We start from the raw sequence: 24,657 nt of genomic DNA, 5'->3' as shown, positions 1-24,657 counted from the left end.
AAAAACTTCTAAGTGCATTGAATACTAAGAGAAGTTTGATACTTGATAGTTGTTTTGAGATATAAAGGTGGTAATATTAAAGTTGTGCTAGTTGAGTAGTTGTGAATTTGAGAAATACTTGTGTTGAAGTTTGCAAGTCCCGTAGCATGCACGTATGGTAAACGTTGTGTGACAAATTTGAAACATGAGGTGTTTCTTTGATTGTCCTCCTTATGAGTGGCGGTCGGGAACGAGCGATGGTCTTTTCCTACCAATCTATCCCCCTAGAAGCATGCGCGTAGTGCTTGGTTTTTGATGACTTGTAGATTTTTGCAATAAGTATGTGAGTTCTTTATGACTAATATTGAGTCCATGGATTATACGCACTCTCAACCTTCCATCATTGCTAGCCTCTTCGGTACCGTATATTGCCCTTTATCACCTTGAGAGTTGGTGCAAACTTCGCCGGTACATCCAAACCCCGTGATACGATACGCTCTATCACACATAAACCTCCTTATATCTTCCTCAAAACAGCCACCATACCTACCTATTATGGCATTTTCATAGCCATTTTGAGATATATTGCCATGCAACTTTCCACCGTTCCTGTTTATTATGACACGCATCATCATTGTCATATTGCCTTGCATGATCATGTAGTTGACATCGTATTTGTGGCAAAGCCACCATGCATATTATTTCATACATGTCACTCTTGATTCATTGCCCTTCCCGGTACACCGAGTCATATTTTGTTCTAAGTATCGAGTTGTAATCATTGAGTTATAAATAAATAGAAGTGTGATGAACATCATTAATAGAGCATTATCCCAAAAAAAGGCCCAAAAAAAAGAAAGGCCCAAAATAAGACATAAAAAGGGACAATGCTACTATCCTTTTTCCACACTTGTGCTACAAATTAGCACCATGATCTTTATGATAGAGAGTCTCTTGTTTTGCCACTTTCATATACTAGTGAGAATTTTTCATTATAGAACTTGGCTTGTATATTCCAACGATGGGCTTCCTCAAATGCCCTAGGTCTTCGTGAGCAAGCAAGTTGGATGTACACCCACTTAGTTTCTTTTGTTGAGCTTTCATACATTTATAGCTCTAGTGCATCCGTTGCATGGCAATCCCTACTCCTTGCATTGACATCAATTGATGGGCATCTCCCTAGCCCATTGATTAGCCGCGTCAATGTGAGACTTTCTCCTTTTTTGTCTTCTCCACACAACCCCCATCATCATCTTCTATTCCACCCATAGTGCTATATCCATGGCTCACGCTCATGTATTGCGTGAAAGTTGAAAAAACTTTGAGATTACAAAAGTATGAAATAATTGCTTGGCTTGTCATCGGGGTTGTGCAAGATGAGAGCATCTTGTGTGACGAAAATGAAGCATGACCAAACTATATGATTTTGTAGGGATGAGCTTTCTTTGGCTATGTTATTTTGAGAAGACATAATTGCTTTGTTAGTATGCTTGAAGTATTATTATTTTTATGTCAATATTAAACTTTTATCTTGAATCTTTCGGATCTGAACATTCATGCTACAATAAAGAGAAATACATTGAAGAATATGCTAAGTAGCATTCCACATCAAAAATTCTGTTTTTATCATTTACCTACTCGAGGACGAGGAGGAATTAAGCTTGGGGATGCTTGATACGTATCCAACGTATCTATAATTTTTGATTGCTCCATGCTATTATATATATTCTGTTTTGGATGTTTCATAGGCTTATTTATACACTTTTATATTATTTTTGGGACTAACCTATTAACCCAAGGCCCAGTGCAAATTGCTGTTTTTTTGCCTATTTCAGTGTTTCGCAGAAAAGGAATATCAAACGGAGTCCAAACGGAATGAAACCTTCGGGAGCGTGATTTTTAGAACAAACGTGATCCAGAGGACTTGGAGTGGACGTCAAGCAATCAACGAGGAGGCCACGAGGCAGGGGGGGCGCCATCCACCCTCGTGGGCCCCTCATGGCTCCACCGACCTACTTCTTCCTCCTATATTTACCTACGTACCCCGAAACCATCGAGGAGCACCACGAACACCTAATTCCACCACCGCAACCTTCTGTACCCGTGAGATCCCATCTTGGGGCCTTTTCCGGCACTCTGCCGGAGGGGGCATCGATCACGGAGGGCTTCTACATCAACACCATAGCCTCTCTGATGATGTGTGAGTAGTTTACCACAGACCTTCGGGTCCATAGTTATTAGCTAGATGGCGTATTCTCTCTCTTTGGATCTCAATACAAAGTTCTCTTTGATCTTCTTGGAGATCTATTTGATGTAACTCTTTTTGCGGTGTGTTTGTCGAGATCCGATGAATTGTGGGTTTATGATCAAGATTATCTATGAACAATATTTGAATCTTCTCTGAATTCTTTTATGTATGATTGGTTATCTTTGCAAGTCTCTTCGAATTATCAGTTTGGTTTGGCCTACTAGATTGATCTTTCTTGCAATGGGAGAAGTGCTTAGCTTTGGGTTCAATCATGCGGTGCTCGATCCCAGTGACAGTAGGGGAAACGACACATATTGTATTGTTGCCATCGAGGATAAAAAGATGGGGTTTATATCATATTGCTTGAGTTTATCCCTCTACATCATGTCATCTTACCTAATGCGTTACTCTGTTCTTATGAACTTAATACTCTAGATGCATGCTGGATAGCGGTCGACTTGTGGAGTAATAGTAGTAGATGCAGGTAGTAGTCGGTCTACTTATCGCGGACGTGATGCCTATATACATGATCATGCCTAGATATTCTCATAATTATGCACTTTTCTATCAATTGCTCGACGGTAATTTGTTCACCCACCGTAATACTTATGCTATCTTGAGAGAAGCCACTAGTGAAACCTATGGCCCCCGGGTCTATTTTCCATCATATTAATCTCCCGTCAACAAGCTATTTCTATCACCGTTTATTTTGCTTTCTTTACTTTTAATCTTTATCATAAAAATACCAAAAATATTATCTTATCATCTCTATCAGATCTCACTTTTGCAAGTGGCCGTGAAGGGATTGACAACCCCTTTATCGCGTTGGTTGCAAGGTTCTTATTTGTTTGTGTAGGTACGAGGGACTTGCGTGTGGCCTCCTACTGGATTGATACCTTGGTTCTCAAAAACTGAGGGACATACTTACGCTACTTTGTTGCACCACCCTTTCCTCTTCAAGGGGAAACCAACGCATGCTCAAGAGGTAGCAGAAAGTATGAAGTGTTATAACAGCAGTACCTACAGGGAAAGTACAGGACAACTCGTAAGTAGCTCTGAAGAAAACTAAAACAACAATGAATGATGTGGCTTCACCATCATCGACAGAAAGGAGTACCTTGGACGGCTTCCGTCCATAGCTGCGGGACCTGAGAATGCTGAAAAAGACTACCATCCCTGCAGTAGAAGCTCAGCTCTAAATCAGCTAGGGCAGCACCCCGTTGAACGCTTGCTGGGGGAGGTGGATGAAGCGCTCCTCCAAACTGTCTGCTCTGAACGGAGGCCCTGCCCAGTCTTTCGAGGCCGAAAAGAAAGCCAGGTCCAGACTCCAATCTTGCCAGCAACCGGTTCGGTGTCGCTGGAATCGAGCGGAACAAACCTCCAGCAGTGCCAGAGATACCTTGGCCGGAACGGAGACAGAATTGTAATGGACGACCAAGGCGCTGCGACCGCCAGCGATGTTGGGAACCACACCAGCAGCGCGAACATAGCCCAATAAAATACCAGAGAGCGGCAGAGGTGATACAGAGCGACCCGCTCGTGCTGGGGGAGCTCCCTGGACTGGAACCCATCCAACGCTACCTACAGAATTGAACATATATGTTGGGAAACCGGGTCAACCCGGAGGGGTGGCGGCGGCCGCGTGCAAAGCGCACGGGCCGGCCCCTCCCGTTTCCCCTCTTTTGTTAAGTGGGTACTTATCCCTTGACCACCTACCCCCTATATAAAGCAACGAGGAGCCATCATTGTAACCCCTGATCATTGATTAATAAAGCTGGTCTCCTCTATCTCCCTGTGTCACTTTTACTTTCGCATATTTCGACTACTTCGTCTACGACACTCGCTCTCGCTCCGCAACCTCGGACCGGACTCGCCGGCGGAGTTGTGGAACACGTTATCAGCACGCTTCGCTCCATCAACTCTCCGTCAAGCCTGCGTCAAGCCTGCATCACGCAGGCTTTCGTCGATCCCGCGGAGGTATAAGATCCGATCCCCACTCTTTGCAAAAATGGATTACTCTCGTTACTACGATTCCGTTTTTGCGATTAGATTATTTTTTCGGATACATCTACCTATGGTGTGGATTTCTCTCCCAAAAACCGAGCGGACGAACACGTCGCCGACCAATGTCGATGTTTTTGGATCACGAGAGACTTGTTGACTACCCTATACGGGAGTCGGTACAGATCGTGATCCAGATGATCACGGTACCGCCGCGTTGTACCCGACGTACACGCGTCGTGACGTCCCGAAGACGCACGATCTTGCCATCCCGAGGCAGATGACGACGTCCCCGTCGCCAAGCGCTCGACTGCCGTCGCCGCACTCGCGTGCCCGCTGCACGCGCCGCCCTGCTGGCCGCGACCCCGCTGATCGCCGGTGCCGCCGTGCTGGCCGTCGCCGTGGCAGCACACCGCCCGCCGTGGCCGTGGCCGTGGCCACGCGCGCTGCGTGCCCGTGGCCGTAGCCGCGCCGCGCTGGCCGTGCTGCTCCGGCCGCGCCGCGCCGGGGCCGAGCCGCACCGCCGCGCCATGGCCGCGTGCCCCGCTAGCCGCGCGCCGTGGCCGCGCCGTCCGGTGGCTGTGCCGCGCGCCGCGCCACTGGCCATGGCCAGCCCCAGCCGCCCCCGCGTGCAGGCCCTGCCGCGCGAGCTGGCCCGCCCGAGGCCGCCGCCGGCGCGTGTGCCTTGGCCGCCGTCGGCTGGCGCCAGGCCCCGCCGCGCGTACTGGCCGGCCCCAGGCCGCCGCCGCACCCTGGGCGCTAGGGGAAACCCTAGCGTCGCTGCGGGCAGGAGCTGAGCGCCGTGCCTGGGCCGGCCCGCTGGCTGTTGGGCCGGATGGGCCGCGGCCGTGGGATTCCTCTAAAAAAATGAAGAGGGGCGTCGGCTGTCGCGTAAAATTGCGGTTTAGCCCCTGTATTTTTCAGTTTTCACGCGATTTTTATTCCTGCAGCAATATTTCGCGTAGACCCCCTAGAACTGTCTGTTTTCGCTGAAAATGCGTATTTGGGCTTAAAAATACCTCGGGAAATCAATTTTTGGGCTAGTTTTCACATACTAGATGCGCTTAACATGCTATTTTTTGTAACATGATATTATTGTATGATTTTACCACTGTAGATTAATTGTTTAGCACTCTTAATCATTTAGTAAGTCATATAATAGCATGTTTTAAATATTGGAATGTCATTTTATTGAATAAGTTTATCAACATCGCTTTGTGCAAAAGATTACCTGCTGTAATCTCATGATTTTTGCATAAATCGCAGATGGCCGGAATTGTCCACAAGGAGTTTCCTGAGTTGGCCCAGACAGGGCTGAACTACCTGTCATGGTCCTCGGACTGCGAGATCTTTCTCCAGGGCAAAACCCTCCTGAGGGCGATCGGTAAGGGGGCCCAGCTAGCCGTCACTGATCCCAAGTTCGAGACTGAGAATGCGCAGGCTCTGCACTTTCTCCGTCATCACCTATCACCTACTCTGAAAGATGAGTATATGGCTGAGCGCAGTGCTTCTGGCCTTGGACCGCTCTTAAGCAGCGGTTTGAGCGCCTGAAGTACACTGTGAAGCCACGTGCGGAGGCAGAGTGGATCCGTCTGAGGTTTGCGGACTTCAAGACGGTTGGGGAGTACAATTCGGCTCTGCACCAGATTTGTACGACTCTTCGGTTGTGTGGTACTAAGATTACCGACTCCCAGAAGATTGAGAAAACCCTATCCACTTTCCACCCCGACGCGGTTCAGTCCTCACGGAACTACCGCCAGGGGAACTACACGAGGTATTCAGAGTTGATTGACGTCCTCCAGGTGGCGGAGGCGCAAGACGAGGTTCTCAAAAAGAACTTTGTCGCGCAACCACTTGGGGGGAGTTCTCGCCAGGAGGTGAATGCTCTCAAAGTCCGCAAGCCTCAACAGAAGAAGAGGGGCCGGAAGGGCAAGAAGAAGGGCCCTCACCCCCCCCGCCCCGGCTAAGCAAAACAAGCCGGGCAAGGGAGGGCAAAGGCCTCAGGACTGCTTCCGTTGTGGCTCGGTGGAGCATTTCTCCCGCCAGTGCCGCGCACCACAGGAGGTCGTTGCTGCATATAAGGCTCGAAAGGCGCGTGAGACGCACCTCGCCTTGGTTCAGGAGGGAGCTCCACCGGCGCCCATGGCGGCACCCGTGATGATTGCTACTCCCCCTGCTGCGCCTATAGAGGCGACCCCCGTGGTGCCCATCGCGGCAGCTTTGGCGGTCTCTACCGAGGCCCACGTCGCCATGGAGGTTGACCACATGGCCGCCTCGGCGGCGCCGCCACTAGACATTGATGCTGCCTCCAAGATAATTTCTGAGGAGGATCAGCTCACTAGTATGGAGATTGCGGCGGAAGTGAATGGCTTCTTCACCGAGTCCACTTAGCATACCTCTTTGGTTATCACGATTCCATGCTTTGATACAATAAAATTGAATAAATTCGATTTGGTTGTAAGCTCTATGAGAGCATAAACTTATTCCTTGCTCTCATACACATGCCATGCATTATCTGGCTTCTTCTCTCCCTCCCACGAAAAGAGTTTCGTAGAGCCATAAGGCTGTCTGGGTTCCGGCAGGAACTAGTTCTGGACGGCGAAGCCCTGCCGGATAGATGACACCGTATGTGTGCAACTCTGTAGAGAGATCGTAGTTTCGGTCTTGGTTCGTGAGTGCCTCCCGAAGGGCTGTCCGTGTGACCGTCCGAGTTTCGAAGGTCCTCCCGAAGGGCTGTCCGAGTGACCGTTCGAGTTTCGAAGGTCCTCCCGAAGGGCTGTCCGCGACACCGTCCGGGGGGCTGTTCGACCGCCTCCTGGAGGGCTGTCTGAGGAGCAGATGAGGTATACATCCTCGCGGTTGGGAGGTTGTAAATCCTAGCTGCGGGGATCTGCACCGCCGATCGTCATCGACTCTACTTCCCGCTGCGCTACGAGTCGGTAACGAAAAAGATCAAACCATGTATGCAGTCTCCATAGTGGTCCTGGGCTGGTGCGTAGGTCGGAATTTTTTTGTTTTCTGCTGCGTTCCCCTACAGTGGCATCAAGAGCAGTGCTATGCGTAGATGCAGGTTTCGATCTAGAATACATGGAGATGTATGGGTATTGCATAATATAATTAGGTAGTAGATGAGATCTATTGCTGAAAATTATTTATGCGGGTGACAGATGAAATCTGTTACCCGAGGTTCTTGTTGCTTCCCTAGAATTTGCGTTTGCTCAATCTCGAGACAGCATGGTGGAATTTGACAAAGTTCTGGCAATCCGTGATCCTGATTGATCATGGAAGTGCTATCAGTTCTTTGGGTTCTGCCGTAGTCAAAAGAAAGATGAAATTCGCAGATGAAAGGGCATTGCAGATATGATCTGCACGGGGGTCATGCGTATGACGAAGTTTAGTATGGGGCTCGAGATTTAATTATCCCGTGTTTCATACACCCCGAGATGTTAATCTAGCAACCTGAATAATCATACTTGATGATAAAACGTTGGTAGATGCGGTTTAAGTCAAAACCTTAGAAGCCACGTAAAATAATTTTTTGCATAAACCTATTAGAGGCGTCTAACTTGGTTTTGCAGGATGTGCATGTGATGTGGTATAGCAGTGCTCATACTAATTCGATTATGTATGAGATGACTATATGATGTAATTTGATTAACATGACCTGCGTGTCATGATTCGGCATGATGGCTGGAGCCATATGATTGCATTTTAATGACCTGCATGTCAACCTTGTTGTAATGCATTATTTTGTTAGCTATAGAGATAGCAATATTATCTGGTGCATCGACAAGGTGGTGGCAATCTTCATGAAGGTGACCACCGACGCGAATGCCGAAGACGAAGAAATGAAATACTTCTCCGTCAGAAAGGGCTATACCATATCATGCTATTATGAATTGCCTGAGATGTTTATCCCTTATGATGCACCCTTCTTGATTGCGCGGTAGTCGCTTTTATTAGGGTGATCTCTCACTTAAAATATCAAGTAGTTAGTGTTCTCCCAAGTGTAGCACCGTCACGGCACCTATCTTTTCGGGGTGCACCATGGATGCATGGGTACGAACGATTAGACAAGTGTGAGGCGGGTGAGGTCAGACCTCGCAGCAAGATCACTTGGTTGTCTTGACGTGCATGGAAGGATCGTCCTGAGCTCGGAACACACGCATCGAAAGATGAGCAAGAGTCACATAGAGATGTGATCGGCAAGTTGGCCTGCCGATTAAAATTCCCGTTATGAGATGATGATTCTATGGCGATGAATTGAAGTCTGGATCTTGTATCACTCAAAATTAATTGTGAGAGATATTGATTTGAGTGGGAGCGCACTGTTGAATTAACATGTTTAATTCTCAGTGCAATTAATTATGAACACTGTCTAAGTGTTTCTTGCATAATAGTTGTAGAATAATGGCTCGCATTTCCACCTTCCCTATTAAAATTGAATAGCTATTAAATATCTGGTTAAAACTTTACGATTGGTAACGTAATATGAGGATTGTCCTCAAAAGTGCCGAGAAGGACTTTGTCCTATCGCATGCTTTCCGTATCCTCCCGCTAATGCTATGGATCATGTGACTCTCGTCCTTCGATCCAAAAGCTAGAATTCTGTTATGGTCAAGTGGAATATGTTTGCTTCCATGAAACCCAAACTTCGAAAGTTGGGATAGTTATATGATATTCATGGAACTGAAAATTATTTTCAGATATAAACAAAGCAATGTTTGTTTGCAAGTATTAGTAAAAGTGTTTACTATGCATTTGACTGTTGAGAAAGGGATCCAGAAGAACGCCTGTCATATAATGAAAGGTGAATAAAACAACAACTTAAAGAGAAAGGAAGTGTCCAAAGGGTGTTAGTATGACTTACACGCCTAGGAAGTCCGGGGCTAATGCCACTCTTAAGTTGGGTGCTTCTTCTGAGAGTAGGAGAAATACTAAAAGTTAAACTGTTAGAAGTATAAAGGCAAAAGGAAAGAAGACTGGAATATCCAGCTCATGTATGAATGTCATACAAGTTTTTGATGTATAGAAGGCTGGTCAAAGATATAGTTCTTGCGAATTATGGTTAAACATGTTAATCACTAATTCTTGGGTATTGTGAGTTCATCACAAAAATGCCCGCTCGATTGCATTCTGTTGCAACTTGATGTAAGAACTACTATGGCCTGAAAGACTAGCTAGAAATGAGGTTAAGGTATACACAGGGAACATAGTAAATGTTACTATACCTTCCATCGGTGTATTGCCATCTGTATTTATTTTCATAATTCATTTAGAGTTTTACAAACTCTATCCCATTGCATAAGGTATCTTGCAAGAAGGTTGTTCATAAGAGAACTTCTTATGTTCGATGTTATGAATAACACAAGGGCCATACTTTCATTATGAATGAGATGTATGTTATGAATATTGATAATAATACAATACCTCTGGGTTTACTTTCATAATTCATTTTAGAGTTTCATAAACTCTAGCCCATTGCACAATGTTTGTTGCAAAAGAGTTGTTCATAAAAACAACAATTGTTGTTAAGTATTATGAATAACATGAAGGGCCATGCTTCCATCCAAGATGGATGTATGTTATGAATATTGATGGTAATATAATACATCCATAACACTGACGCTAAATGTCGCAAGACTATGAGAATACCACACATGTGTGGCACTGTATTTGGTCACATTGGAGAAACCCGCATGGAAAAATTCCATTATGATGGATTTTGAAGTCGTTTGATTTTGAATCATCTGACACTTGCAACTTTTCTCCGAAAAGTGAAGTGACTGAAATACCGTTCACAGGCCATAAGGAACGAGCAACAAACTTATTGGTGATCATACATTTTGATGTGTGTAGTTCAATAAATGTTGTTGCAAGTAGTGGATTTATATATCTTCAGAAATGACTCAAGTAGATATATGGATATTTGCTTGATGAGACATAAGTCTGGATCTTTTGAAATCATTCGAAAGGTTCTCAAAAATGAAGTAGAAGTTATTGTAACAAGAAAATTATGTTTCTGCAATTTGATTGCACAAAGGAATATTTGAGTTACATGTTTAGCGAATGTCTGATGAGTTGTGAAAGGGGTTTCATAACTTGCACCTCCCGGAACACCACTGCAAGTGAAAAGTCCGTGGAGATGTAATCTAACCATTTATGACATGGTAAGGTCAAAGATGACATAAATAAATTTGCCATTATCCTTTTTAAAGTGATGCTTTAGAGACTGCGGCTTTTACACTGAAAAGAGCTACATCGGGTCTGTTGAAATGAAGCCATGGTATGGTACGCCCAACCATGTTATATCTTTTCTTAACATTTGGAATATGGGGCTTGTGTAAAAGGTTACAAACCTATTCCAAATCAGACAAGTGCTACTTTGTAGGTTATACCAAAATGTTGGGTATTCCTCCCTCACTATACCGAGGCAAATAGTTTTGCCGCGAAACGGTGTGCTTTTAAAGAGAATGGTTCTTTTAAAAAGGTGAGTGGGAGAATAGTGCAACTCGACGAGATAAACAGTATCTACGTCATCAGATCAAAGGAAAGAGACCTTGGAAGTAATTCCAGAGTTTCCTACTGCGACTGATACGGAAGTCTCTACAATAAAATGTATGAACTTCGGTCGAACTTGCAGCTGAACCACGTAGGCAAGGCTCGTGCAAACCTCTCAGGTGCGCAAACGAGATATTGTTGTTAGACAACATTATACCTACGATACACAAGGAAGCGTTGATGGACCCTGACTCCGGAATTGGCTAAATGCCAATACAACCCAAGTTAGTTTCCATATAAGTGATTCAAGATTAAAACCTTGATACACCTTTCGGAAGACTTAGAGTCTAACGAATATTTATGGAACTTAAAACTGATACGGATAAAATGTTTTATCCATAAAGCTCGACTTGTTGAAATAACAAGTTCAAGAGTTGACTACGATGAGGTTGTTTTCATCGTAGAGATGCTTAAAGTCGGTTCGGGTTGAACTAGCAATTAATACATATTTCAATCATGAGATATGAAACATGGATGATAAAAGGATTTCCATCTGATGGAAATGAAAGCTAGGACTTGTATATGATATAGTCCAAAGTAATTTGTCGATCCAGAGGATGCTAGTAGGTATGCAAACTTCAGAGTTCTAGCAATGGACAGAAGAGAGCAAAATGGAGTTGGAATCTTCGTGTTTTGATGAAATGGTCAAAGGGGGTTTTGACTTCATCAATGGTAACGAAGATGCTTGTAATTCAAGAAAGTAAGTGGGAGCGTAATAATATTTCTAAAAACCTTATGTGCTTGGCACATTGGTAATTGGAAATAAATTTCTTGACACGAATTAGGACTTCATTTGAAAATAGTTTTTCGATGAAGTGCTTAGGCTAAATAGCCTCAATATTAGGCATGATGATCTATGGAGATAGATTTACCTAATGGGGCTAAGCAATGAATACATATTGACAAGATGCTAAAACCTTTTAGCATTTAAAACGCCAAGGAGTGATTCTTGCCAAAGTCACATGGAAAGAGTTTTTGCAAGACTCGGTGTCCCAAAACACTGATGAGTAAAATACATGATGCAGATTCCACACACTTTTGTGTTTGGATTAATCATGTATTCCATGGTATGTAAAACAACCAGATATGTCCGATACTCCCAAGGTGTTGCGAGTATGGATACTAAAGTGATCAAAGTACTGATCGTGGGACAACAGTGAAAGATGTCATTGAGTACTAGAGTAAGTACTGATGATATGTTTTCTTGCAAGTGGAGATCATGAAGAGTTCGTTGTAAAATGTTACATCGATAGTCTTCATCTTTTCACCGTGCGATTTTTGATTTAAGTTAAGGGTTTTGTGTAACACACAATGTGGTGGCACAGTTAGTTGGAATTTGTTCAAACTAGTTACTGTGGCGAATTCTATAACAAGGGCTAAGTATGTTGACGCTTTAGAAGCGACAAAGAAGATGTTGAATCATATAGTTCATTCATGAACTTAGTATAGTTCCAAGATGGCTTTTGACAATGGGACACTATTGCAGGTAGTTGCTCCATAACTCAGTCTGAGGAATCCAGGTTCGACCTGTGATTCACATACATACAAAGCCAAGTCCACACAAAATATGAATTTTGTGAAAACGTGAAAACGCGAGGACATGATACACACGGAACTGAAGTCGTCAGATCCGTTGGACATCAGGCTATACCACAAGCGAAGCATATTTACACCGGTGTGCCACAGGTGTAAAGTGCATTAGCATTAACTAGATTATTGACTCTAGTGCAAGTGGGAGTCTGTAGGAGATATGCCCTAGAGGCAATAATAAATGATATTATTTATCTCCGAGTTCATAATTATGTTTATGTTCCATGCTATAACTGCTATGGTTCTCGAGTCTGCAATAACCACGAGGCTCGGAGGAAGACTCATATGCACGTGTGGAATAATAAACGGTAAAATGTATTCCTAGTCTGGCCTCTAAGACTAGCTCAAGTGTTGCATGATGGTTATGTTTTCCTGATCATGGGCATGTCTATGTCAGCAACCTTGAGAGCACAATGTTAAGAGAACATTTGTGTTGAAGCGACCCGGCATGATGTTATGCTATGAGATTCATTCGTCACAAGTTTATTGGTACATAACACAGAGATGGTTAACGTTTGCATGATTCCTTAGACCATGAGAGTATCGAGTTTCTTCATGCTTGCTTCATGAACTTTGGGGTTTGTTAAACGTCATCCGTAAATGGGTGGCTATTACAGCGGCTTACGGGTTCATGGAAAAGTGTGTCAAGTAACTTGATAGCTCAAGATTGGGATTTGCTCCTCTGACGATGGAGAGATATCTCTGGGCCCTCTCGGTGTTACGGTATCCATCATCGTCTGGCCAGACACTTTGTGATTTGATCACGGGGATGCCGGAACACGATAACGAGAAAAGAGAACAATACCGGTAACGAGGTAGCTAGCATAGTGGACAAGTTGTTGATCCACAGGAATGCCAACATGTCTCACCTCGGGTATTTGTAACATATCGCGAAGCAACAGGAATAGCACACGGCAACTGGAGGTTCACTCGAATATTTATTCGTGTGGGTATAGGGGTCAATATGGGTGTCCATGGCTCCGATGTTGATCATTGATCGGAAGGGGTTCCGGGTCATGTCTATACTTCACCGAACCTATAGGGTCACACGCTTAAGGGTCATCTATCTGCTGAATACTAGACAGGGAGTCTGAGAGAAAATCACCGAAAAAGTTTCGGACACCGAAAAGTTTCGGACAGCGGAATCGTACCGCAGAGAGAGGTCATCGGATAAGTTTCGATGATACCGAAAAGTTGTTTCGAGATACACCATTAAGTCAAATTGGTTTCGGCACATGCCTGATAATTCTTGGAGGATGCCAGAATCATTCTGGAAGCTTTTTGGAATTTTCTGAGATAAAAACCGGAAATGTTCCGGAGCTGCCGGAGCCACTTCAGATGCGTTTCGCAGATGAAAATCACTAAAACCGGAATTGTTTCGGAACGCGTTGAAAATCATTTTAGTGGGTACTAGAAATGTTCTTAGCCCACATAAATATTTTCAGTTCGATCAGACGCTGAAAAATGTCGTCGTGAATAGTGAAAATCAGCTTTATGGTTACTTTATGGAAAGCCACCTTTTGGGGCTTTGCTCCAAAAGATCTTGGGGATGACATGGATGGATAGGAGCCATTTTTTGGGCCCCTCATGGGGGTGTGGCCGGCCACATGGGGTATCCCCCCTTGGGGACCCTCTTGTTCCTTGGTTTCACTCCTAGGTCCTTGTGGAAGGACTTCATTCATGTGCATTTTGGGTTTTTTGTGAAACTACCCTACCCCCTTGGGATTTCCTATAAATAGAGGTGGAGGGGCAGCCCTCCACACTCATCCCTTGCTCCCATACACATGCCATGCATTATCTGGCTTCTTCTCTCCCTCCCACGAAAAGAGTTTCGTAGAGCCATAAGGCTGTCTGGGTTCCGGCAGGAACTAGTTCTGGACGGCGAAGCCCTGCCGGATAGATGACACCGTATGTGTGCAACTCTGTAGAGAGATCGTAGTTTCGGTCTTGGTTCGTGAGTGCCTCCCAAAGGGCTGTCTGTGTGACCGTCCGAGTTTCGAAGGTCCTCCCGAAGGGCTGTCCGAGTGACCGTTCGAGTTTCGAAGGTCCTCCCGAAGGGCTGTCCGCGACACCGTCCGGGGGGCTGTTCGACCGCCTCCTGGAGGGCTGTCTGAGGAGCAGATGAGGGTATACATCCTCGCGGTTGGGAGGTTGTAAATCCTAGCTGCGGGGATCTGCACCGCCGATCGTCATCGACTCTACTTCCCGCTGCGCTACGAGTCGGTAACGAAAAAGATCAAACCATGTATGCAGTCTCCATAGTGGTCCTGGGCTGGTGCGTAGGTCGGATTTTTTTTTTGTTTTCTGCTGCGTTCCCCTACAACTAAGTACTTTGAGTCCATTAAAAAATCTCCGGGAAGTATTATGACAATCGCCGGCTGCGGTTCTCACATAGTTGGCTCCGGACGAGCCACTATTATACTCCCCATGGGAACAACTTTGCTCATTAATGATGCGTTGTTGTACCCGGAGTCGACTCGTACTCTATTGAGCTTTAGAGACATCCGCGCTAATGGTTTCCATGTTGAGACCGATGATGAAAACGGCAAGGAATGCCTACTCATCACAAAGCGGGATGCAGGTGGTAAACATGTTATCGAAAGGCTTCCTTCGTTTGACACAGGGCTATACTACACTAAGATAGTAGCACCGCCCGTGTACACTACCCTCAAGACCGTCTTTAGAAGCTCTGAACTCTTCTGCCTCTGGCACGATAGGTTAGGCCACCCCGGACTTAGGATGATGAGAAATATAATTAACAACTCGCATGGCCATAATGTTAACGTGAAGAACTTCCCGAATCCTGATGATTTCGTGTGCTCCGCATGCGCTAAGGGAAAGTTAGTCATTAGGCCATCGCCCCTCAAGGTGAGGGATGAAATCCCCGCGTTCTTGGAACGTATCCAAGGGGACATATGCGGTCCAATTCAGCCCCTCACGGGGCCGTTTCGGTACTTCATGGTGCTCATTGATGCTTCCTCTAAATGGTCCAATGTTTGCCTGCTGTCAACAAGGAACCATGCCTTTGCAAAATTGATCTCACAGATCATCCAAATGCGGAATAATTTCCCGGATTATCGTATAAAGTCTATTCGAATGGACAACGCCGGAGAATTTACTTCAAAGGCGTTCGATGATTATTGCATGGCAATGGGAATCAAAGTTGAGCACTCGGTACCACATGTTCATACACAAAATGGACTTGCCGAGGCATTGATTAAAAGAATTAAATTCATTGCCCGATCGCTCCTCCAGGGTTGTAATTTACCAACTACATGTTGGGGCCACGCGGTGTTACACGCGGCTAATCTCATCAACTTTCGACCGTCGGCCTACAACATCCACTCTCTTGTTCAACTTGCGCAAGGGTCGGCACCGAAAATTTCCCACCTTCGTAGGTTCGGTTGCCAGGTATATGTACCAATATCACCCCCTCAGCGATCGGCGATGGGCCCGCTCCGTAAGTCGGGGATATACGTTGGTTATGAGACTGTGTCCATAATCAGGTATCTGGACCCCATGACAGGAGACTGTCACACGGCTCGTTTTGCTGATTGCATTTTTGACGAGGATCTTTTCCCGACTTTAGGGGGAGAGAATCAACCCCTTGATGCTAAAAGTCGAGAAATCACGTGGCAAGCCACGGGGATCCACGCTCATGACCCGCGCACTGCTGAGACTGAGAGAGAAGTCCAAAAGATAATAGATTTGCAGTCTTTAGCAAATCAACTGCCTGACCACTTTAGTGACTTAAAGACTGTGACAAAATCGCATGTGCACGCGCGCAATGCACCGGAAAGGGTTGAAATACCGAAGAAAAATGATGGTATGCCCGCTCCCGTCCAAAGGCCTAAAAGGACGAGAAATCCGGCTTCTCAAATCCCAAGTACTCGGGGACGCCCGACGAAAAAGGATAAGAGAGATTTATCACAGCCTGTCACCAAAGTACCCCAAATTGAAACGGGGAGCCAGTCGAGACCTGGCACAAGTACGGAAAATTCAGTGCACGAAATTCCGGACTTAAACTTTCCCATAGGGGAAACACCCAGCGGAGATGTGAGCGCACACATCGGCGCGGGAAATCTAAAGGACCTTGCTCCCATAATGGGAAATTTGGTAGAGCAAGTGTTTGCGCCTGATGCGCTCCATGACGAAATGGCCATAAATTATATTTATACGGGGGAGTCCCTGAACCGAGCAACGGTGATTGTTGACATCAACTTTGCTACGAAAATTGCCTCAATCATAACCCTGAGCCTAACACGCTCGCTGATTGCAAGAAAAGGTCGGATTGGAAAGATTGGCAGCAGGCAATTACTGCCGAATTATTATCTCTCAACAAAAGGAAGGTGTTCGGACCAGTTTGTCGAACTCCTCCCCACATTCGCCCTGTTGGCCATAGGTGGGTTTTTGTTCGAAAGAGAGATGAAAATAATAAGGTAGTACGGTACAAAGCAAGGCTCGTTGCTCAAGGGTTCACTCAACGACCAGGTGTCGATTTTGAGGAGACTTATTCCCCAGTCATGGATGGAGTTACCTTTAGATACTTGATCTCGATGGCAGTAAACATGGGCTTGAAAATGAAACTAATGGATATTGTCACTGCTTACCTATATGGTAACCTGGATTCGAACATATACATGAAGGTTCCAGAAGGTATCCCTGTTCCGAACCATGATAGAGCAAATAGGGGTCTATACAGTGTTCAACTTCAAAAGGCACTGTACGGACTCAGACTGTCTGGTAGAATGTGGTACAATCGCTTAAGTGATTTCCTTCATGAGAAGGGCTACACGAGCAATAAAGATTGCCCATGTGTTTTTATACGGCGATCCCAAGATGGATTCTGTATAATCTCGGTGTACGTGGACGATTTAAACATAATCGGTACACCTGAGGATATTGAGGAAGCGAGTTCCTACCTGATGTCGGAATTCGAGATGAAGGATTTGGGTAAAACCAAGTTCTGTCTAGGTCTGCAACTTGAACATTCCCCTGATGGGATTCTAGTGCACCAGTCGGCCTACACCCAGAAGGTGTTGGAAAGATTTGGATTTGATAAGGCATATCCTTCTAAGACCCCGATGGTCGGAAGATCTTTACAGCCAGACAAGGACCCGTTCAGGCCAAAGGAAGAGGGGGAGGAAACTCTGGGACCAGAGGTTCCTTACCTGAGTGCAGTTGGAGCACTCATGTACCTCGCAAATTGTACACGGCCAGACATTGCGTTCGCCGTCAGTTTGCTTGCTCGGTACAGTTCTGAACCTACCAAAAGACATTGGAAAGGTGTCAAGGACGTCTTCCGTTACCTGCAAGGGACCAAAGATCTTGGTCTATTTTATAAGAGGAATCAAGACCTATCTATTATAGGCTATGCCGATGCTGGGTACCTGTCGGACCCGCATGATTGCAAATCGCAGACTGGATATGTTTTCCTTTGTGGTAGAACTGCGTTTTCCTGGAAATCGTCCAAGCAAACACTTGTGTCGACTTCCACGAACCACTCGGAAATCATGGCACTATTCGAAGCGTCAAAAGAGTGTGTATTGCTTCGGCGGATGATCGGCCACATTCAGCAGACATGTGGGCTGAACACCGTACAAACCCCTACCATTATCTATGAAGATAATGCTGCTTGTGTTGCACAAGTCCAGATGGGTTATGTGAAGAGTAACCTCACAAAGCATATTAGTCCCAAGTTCTTCTATGCGCATGAGCTGCAACAGTTGAACGAGGTAAGAGTTTTGCATACTAAGTCCTGTGACAATCTTGCTGATATGTTCACTAAATCATTACCGGCATCAACCTTAGAGAGGTGTGTGCGTGGAATCGGTATGATGAGACTTAGAGAGATGCAAGGTTCAGGGGGAGAAACTTCACAAACTCGTCGCTAAAATCTCAATCCTGATGATCGAGTACTCAACTTGATGGTTGAGTGGATTGTACTCTTTTTCCCTTGAGTGAGTTTTCCTGATGTTTCTCACACGAGGTTTTTGACGAGGCAATTCGTGCAATACAACAACGTATACTGTGTGCTCTTTCTCCACATTTTTTCCCACTGGGTTTTTCGGAGTTTTGAGGCATGGATATACGGATAATTACCCAAGGGGGAGTGTTGGGAAACCGGGTCAACCCGGAGGGGTGGCGGCGGCCGTGTGCAAAGCGCACGGGCCGGCCCCTCCCGTTTCCCCTCTTTTGTTAAGTGGGTACTTATCCCTTGACCACCTACCCCCTATATAAAGCAACGAGGAGCCATCATTGTAACCCCTGATCATTGATTAATAAAGCTGGTCTCCTCTATCTCCCTGTGTCACTTTTACTTTCGCATATTTCGACTACTTCGACTACTTCGTCTACGACGCTCGCTCTCGCTCCGCAACTTCGGACCGGACTCGCCGGCGGAGTTGTGGAACAATATAAACCTTGCTAGGCCAGACGCCTTCTCAGGCCATCCACGCGCTTGACTTATGCAAATAGCGCCTGTTTTCACCTCATTCCCTACCTAGCCTCAATCACTGATGGGTGGACCGTGTGCCCGTGGGTCCGTTTGATGAAGAGAATAAAACACGGTGAAGCCTACCGAGCCTCCTCGTTGCCCCGACCTCCCCCAATCCCTGCCTCCTCTCCTCTCCCCAATCTGCTGCCTCTCCCCAATCCACCGCCTCTCCCTCAAGGCGCTGTCTCTCTCCTCCTCCCGCGTCTTTGACCCCGCCGACCCGCCGCAGCCGGCGCTCTTCCGTTCCCCCTCTGCCTTCCCTCTCTCTCCAGCCCGCTGCCGCCTCCCTTCTTCACCTCCGTGGTGGTCCACGGCGTCGCTGAGGAGCGCAGGCCGCCGTATCCATTCATCTGGCAGGCTTCTCCTCTGTCGTGCCCTGCTGGTGGTGGCTTTCTCCGACAAGGAGAGCTCGCTGTCCCTGAGCATGGCGACCTCCGCGTCCCTATCCGTTTCCACCACCTCCGCCGCTAGATCCGGGCATGGCGACCTCCAGGACGGACCTCTCCTTCCAGGGCAGAGAACGACGCCCGAAGGTACGTCAGCGCCTGTAGAGGGCGAGGGAGAGCGGCGACAGCGGAGATTTCTTCACCACTGCCTCTGCATCTCTCTGTCTCTACCATGGCCCTGCCTACTCTTCTACAGGGCAAGAACCAAATAGGGCCCATGACTGGCAGCATCTGCCCTCGAGCTCCAGCTGAAGCAAATAATCCCCAAGGTATTGTTGATCCTTGCTAACACGGTAGCTGCTGCAGATTCTTCTTTTTCAAGTGTAATATTTTTGCCTCTAGACCTTTCCAAGTGTAATTTTGTCCCTTCCATGATGCTAACCTCCAACTGGTTCTTCTTTTCCAGTAGGATATGTAGTCCATACAGTCCTTGTTCTGTCCTTTTTTTATATGTGCATTACCATGTTCTTCCTGCAGGTGTTGTTCAATCCATCGGTTGCTTGCAGTGTGCTGTGATTAAGGTTTGCTCCCTTCCTCTGCTGCATCGCTAGGTTTTATGGGCCATTCTTATATCCCTTTGTTGTACAGGAGGACATGTTATTTTAGTGTGCGAGAGAGATCTTGCAGGCTGGCATGTACGTCTCCAACTCTATTGATTCTATATATGTTTGCTATATTGACTCTATCTTCATGGTGCTTGTTTCCCTCTAATCTATCTCTAGGTGGTTGATGTTATATATGTTTCTACTGTGTTAAATTTTAGTCTTACTACAGTAGCTCATAGGATTTGTGTATTATTAAGAACATGTACTTTTTTGGTCTTATATTTGCCCCAATTTACTGCTGATAAGAACATGCAGAAAAATTGTTCTTTTAATGTTTCTTCTTGATGTTGAGAACAAATGCTTTGGACATGAGCATGTGAGCAATTGGAGTAGTCTGAAGAAGAGAGCAAGAAAACAATGTCAACATGCTGGTTGTGCTAGCTGATGTACTCTTTGATGACATTTTGCTGTGTTGTAAAGTTATCATTATTGACCAGTACATTCCTGGTGCCGAGCTCCCTAAAATCAACACTTTGTAGCTTTATGTGTATGGGAAATAGTGGAAAAAGAATTTTACCTTAGTGATCATCTCTGTACTGAAATTCTTGATGTGTGGATACAAGTATATGAGCTAGAATTCTGAGAATTATATTTTCCAATGTAAACTTTTACCAACAACAAGTATCCCCTAATTTTTCTGCGATAAGCAATGTTGACAACAGTGCCATATCTAATCATGCCTAAGTGTTTTGGCTTGCGATGTTTAGCTTGTTCTTGTTTCTTAAATTTTTTGTCAGCTTACTTTGTTAAGCTCCTCTTATGGCAGCTGGGAGGATCATTCACCTGACCAAGCACAGTATGATGGTAGTATCAAATATGAGATTATTAAAGCATCTTTTGTGTAGGTATCGTAAACAGACTTAGTGTTGTAGTATATTTCAGAATCAATTGTTAGGTTAATGATGTTGCAGGTTTCCCTTTGGCAGATTCCTCAAGCACTGGCAGGGCTGCGGTAATGGGGAGTGTCAGCAACTAAAATTAATTCATTTATCCTTGGAAGTGGGATAACAAGAAGGGAAAATGGCATGCATGATCACTCTTTTTTAATGTAAAAAATATTAACTGGAATTTAAGAATGTTGACACCGCATCTCTGGTTCATTAATGAAATTTTCTGCTCTTCAGTTTAACTTTCTGTGGCTCGTTGTGATAGTGAAGGTCGATATTTTGATATCTAATGGAATGTACATATTCTTGCCATTTTATAGTTGACTTCCTGCCATGATTTGCTTCCTAAAAGAAGTAGTAGCAGTCAACTTGAAATAAGTAATTTATCTAGCTACAAATGCTTATTCTAGACTGATTATGTATCTTTCAAATGTGGGCAATGGTTTATAGTTGACACTTTAGTCTACATATCTGCTAAATATTTACATGTTTGCATGGCCAGAAAAATCAGATACTGTACTTAAACTTTAGTGATGGGTTAAATATTCTACTTCTTTCGACTAAATGTTCATCAAGGACCGCACGCCTGAAACAATTAACTGGCTTTGCTTTTGGTACATGTTCCATGTATATAACTCATTTTTCTGTTTCTTGAGGATAAAGACACCATATAGAGATTTTAGAGGTTGACCCTGGTTTCAGATAGAAAGTGCATGATGGTTTAAATTTATTCTACTCCTTACATGAGGGTCTATGCTACTTTCAAACTTGAGCGGAGATTTTATTATATGATATAAATTAAATCATTTGTTTCTACTGCATGTTAAAGGAGTTGGCCAATGTTGGCATGAAGCCATAAAAGTTAGCTGGTTGTGGAGGATTTTGGTAGTGGTGATGAATTGGCACCTTTTCTTGCTTGCCATCATGCCATGATTCGAAATTTGGTTCTCAGGCTAGGTAATTCACACTGAGACCAGCAAAAAGGATTACGTGCGCTCCATCATAAATTTGCAGATATATGATATAATGGTTATTTGTACACTGAGCAGGTGGTGTGGTTACTTTCAATAGCGCTTCAGTTCTGCAGTCGACAGTTCGACCTCATGCTAGGGCAGCCTCAGACAGTTGCCTCTTCTACCAAAGGTAAAGAACAAAAGAACTTTTATTGATACTGCTGCATGTAAACTTTACTGTAAAGTCTGATTCTTTGTTGTTTTAATTTCGTCTTAGGTATGCCTTCTACCGAAAGTGCGAGAACAACGATGATCTCAGGTGGTTGCCCTAGTGAGTTATGATCAACTGGATATGCACAACAACTGATTATCATGATGTGTGGTTTCTGAATATTGAGACCTCCAGTTTTGGGGATGGTGCACTCTAATTTGGAAGTGGTATTTCCTAATGTATTCATACAGTTAGATATCATATTATATATGTTTTCCCTTACTTGAAATTTATTCCATGTAAAGCTAGGTTGTCTTTGATTTGTTGTTGTGTTAGGTATTTCCTAATGTATTCATAGAGTTAGATATCATATTATATAATTTTTCTCTTGCTTAAAATTTCTGCCATGTAAAGCTAGGTTGTCTTTGATTTGTTGTTGTGTTATGTATAGAATAGACTGGCTTGTTTGGCTAACCTTTATTTCCTTTTATTTTGCAGGCTCAAGAATCATCGAGGTTGCTCCTTCTCTGTTCCTTTGGTCAAGGTTTGTCCTTGTCCTTCCTCCCTAAGGGCTGCACTTTTCTACCCTATTTGTTTAATGCTTATTGTCGTGTTTTTGTTTTCTGCTTTTTTCGGGTGTCGTGTTTGTATGTTTCTTTTTGTGGTGCTGCTTATATGTGTGACTACCGTATGATCGTATATATATGCTGAAAAGTAAAACAATTTGCCTCTGCCTCGACCTCTCCCGCGGCAAACCCTAGCGCCACGGAGTAGAGATCGGCAAAACGACAAAAGGAGTTAATGATTTGTGGCACTAAACTATGTAAATCGGCAAACACTCTGGTCGTCCACTAATTTGTGGCAATGAAATTCTGCTAACTCTGCAAAAATCGTTTCCATATTGTACCGACTGTATTTTTTCCCTCTGAATCAGAGTAGTCAGTAGTTTTGTTTTCTATACAATCTCTAGGAGTTTAATTAGGTGACCTTTAATATGGACTCTGGCCCATTTTATGTCCTAAGTCTAATTTGGTGTATATATATATATATATATATATATATAGTCATATACTAATACCGCGTTGGATAAAGAGGAGAGGGATGTGCGGCAGCGGACGGGAGAGGGTCACCGGAAGGAACAGCTGGTCATCGTTCACATCGCGCTGGGCCAGAGATGGTTCTTTACAACCCACACGTCCGCAGGTTCCTTCTTCCTTCCTGCTGCTCTCCTCTTTTGATTAGCTGTAACTACATGTTTGGGTCAGTGCTATGCCTGCTGTCGCTGGGCAGTACTTTAGGCAAGTCAACCTTCCAATTCGGTATGTATTAGCACAAGGAGAAGAGCCCCTGTTAGCTTTTCTTTTTGCAGATTAGACCAATAACCTACATCAGTCGATTTGAGGGTATGCTGAATGTGATATTTAATTAATATGGTCATTCTGTTGTTCAGAGTCCACAAGTGGTTGCCCTGAAGTCTCCTCCTTGCCCGGCTTATTCATTAAGGTAAGATTTTGATTGTCTCAATTTGTCGCTTTAGTTCCACATTAACCATGATTTGTTGTGTGTAAATGCTCATATCCCATTAAGTTCATGTGTATAAATCAAGTGGGTTGAAGTGTGCTGTGAATTTCCTAAAGAATTTTACTTGAGATATTATATGCATGGTGTGGATTGTTGAGTTTGCGGGCTCCTTCAGGTATTCAAGGGAAAAACATAATATGTTTAACTAATTTTCTATATTGCTTATTTATGCATTTGTGACCATAGCTTTCCACTTTAGCTCATAAACTGGATGGCAAAATAGAGTTTGTTTTATAGCTGATGCTTAATATGTTTTATTGACTGGTGAATGCTCAACTTTAGCTCATAAACTGGATGGCAAATGCTAATTCTGATGGGGCTTTTGCCACTTATTGATTTATGGTTGTGTAGACAGCTGATGGCATGCTTCTTTCTTGCTAATTGTCATTTCTTTTGTACAGGGTCCGTCAGCTACTTATGCTTTGCTAGACAATGAGAGTATGTAGATAGCATGTACTGTTTTTCATTGTTTTGCGCAGGTTGAGATGCACCACATGATGTTTTCCTTTTACATTTATGAGTATTACATAGTCCTTTCTTTTTCCACAAGGGGCAGTAGTTGTGCCATTTGATTCGAAGGACAAAGAGTTGATCACAAAGGGGTAGCATTCACGATATATACACAAAAGTATATGACCAAACTATATGATGTAATTGACCACTATTTCTATTAACTTCTCTTGTATACAATGTTCACGAGTTCATGTATTAAGTACATTTTATTGTGTCACTTGTGTTGTTTACTCTTTTTTTAATGCAAGTTTATAGCTACTCGGAGTTTCTAATTGTAGACTCAACTATCTTGACCTACCGATGATCTAATTTGTGGCATTATTACCTTAAGAAAATATTTGCATTTAGTTTTCTTTATATATAGGGGTACAAGTTCTTACCAAATGTACTCAAATATACGGGTTGAAAAAATGCGAATACTTTCAACACGAACATGGTTTTAAACGGGTCTTTGCGCCATTTGGCGTAACCGGTCATCTAGTAGAGGGGAAAAGATTGAAAGTACCTTTCTACACCTGAGCTCGTATGCTCCTGCTATGAATAGTAAAATAAATAAAATAGAAAAACATTTCAAAAAATTCTGAAA

The 24,657-nt window shown here is 44.3% G+C and overlaps 1 protein-coding gene across 22 annotated transcripts; it reads left to right on the top strand.

Moving 5' to 3' along the window:
* Window positions 1-18,963: 18,963 nt before the first annotated feature.
* On the top strand, window positions 18,964-24,288 carry LOC123096359 (uncharacterized). Of its 22 annotated transcripts, none has more exons than XM_044518078.1 (12): window positions 18,964-19,590; window positions 19,799-19,842; window positions 19,910-19,956; window positions 20,693-20,767; window positions 20,853-20,878; window positions 21,643-21,770; window positions 21,863-21,956; window positions 22,044-22,085; window positions 22,476-22,521; window positions 23,042-23,180; window positions 23,428-23,480; window positions 23,960-24,288. In XM_044518078.1, the coding sequence occupies exons 6-12, from the start codon at window positions 21,743-21,745 to the stop codon at window positions 24,002-24,004; spliced, it is 447 nt and encodes a 148-aa protein (XP_044374013.1). In that variant the 5' UTR covers window positions 18,964-19,590; window positions 19,799-19,842; window positions 19,910-19,956; window positions 20,693-20,767; window positions 20,853-20,878; window positions 21,643-21,742; the 3' UTR covers window positions 24,005-24,288. The 22 variants fall into 22 exon arrangements, 13 of the variants coding, with proteins under 13 accessions (XP_044374013.1, XP_044374003.1, XP_044374014.1 ...); XM_044518068.1 differs by having other exon boundaries at window positions 20,853-20,974; XM_044518079.1 differs by having other exon boundaries at window positions 20,838-20,878.
* Window positions 24,289-24,657: the final 369 nt, after the last annotated feature.

This window comes from Triticum aestivum, chromosome 4D (assembly GCF_018294505.1).
Source record: "Triticum aestivum cultivar Chinese Spring chromosome 4D, IWGSC CS RefSeq v2.1, whole genome shotgun sequence".
Lineage (NCBI taxonomy): Eukaryota > Viridiplantae > Streptophyta > Magnoliopsida > Poales > Poaceae > Triticum > Triticum aestivum.
The sequence above is the reverse complement of the archived record's forward strand: the minus strand, read 5'-3'. Positions and strand labels throughout refer to the sequence as shown.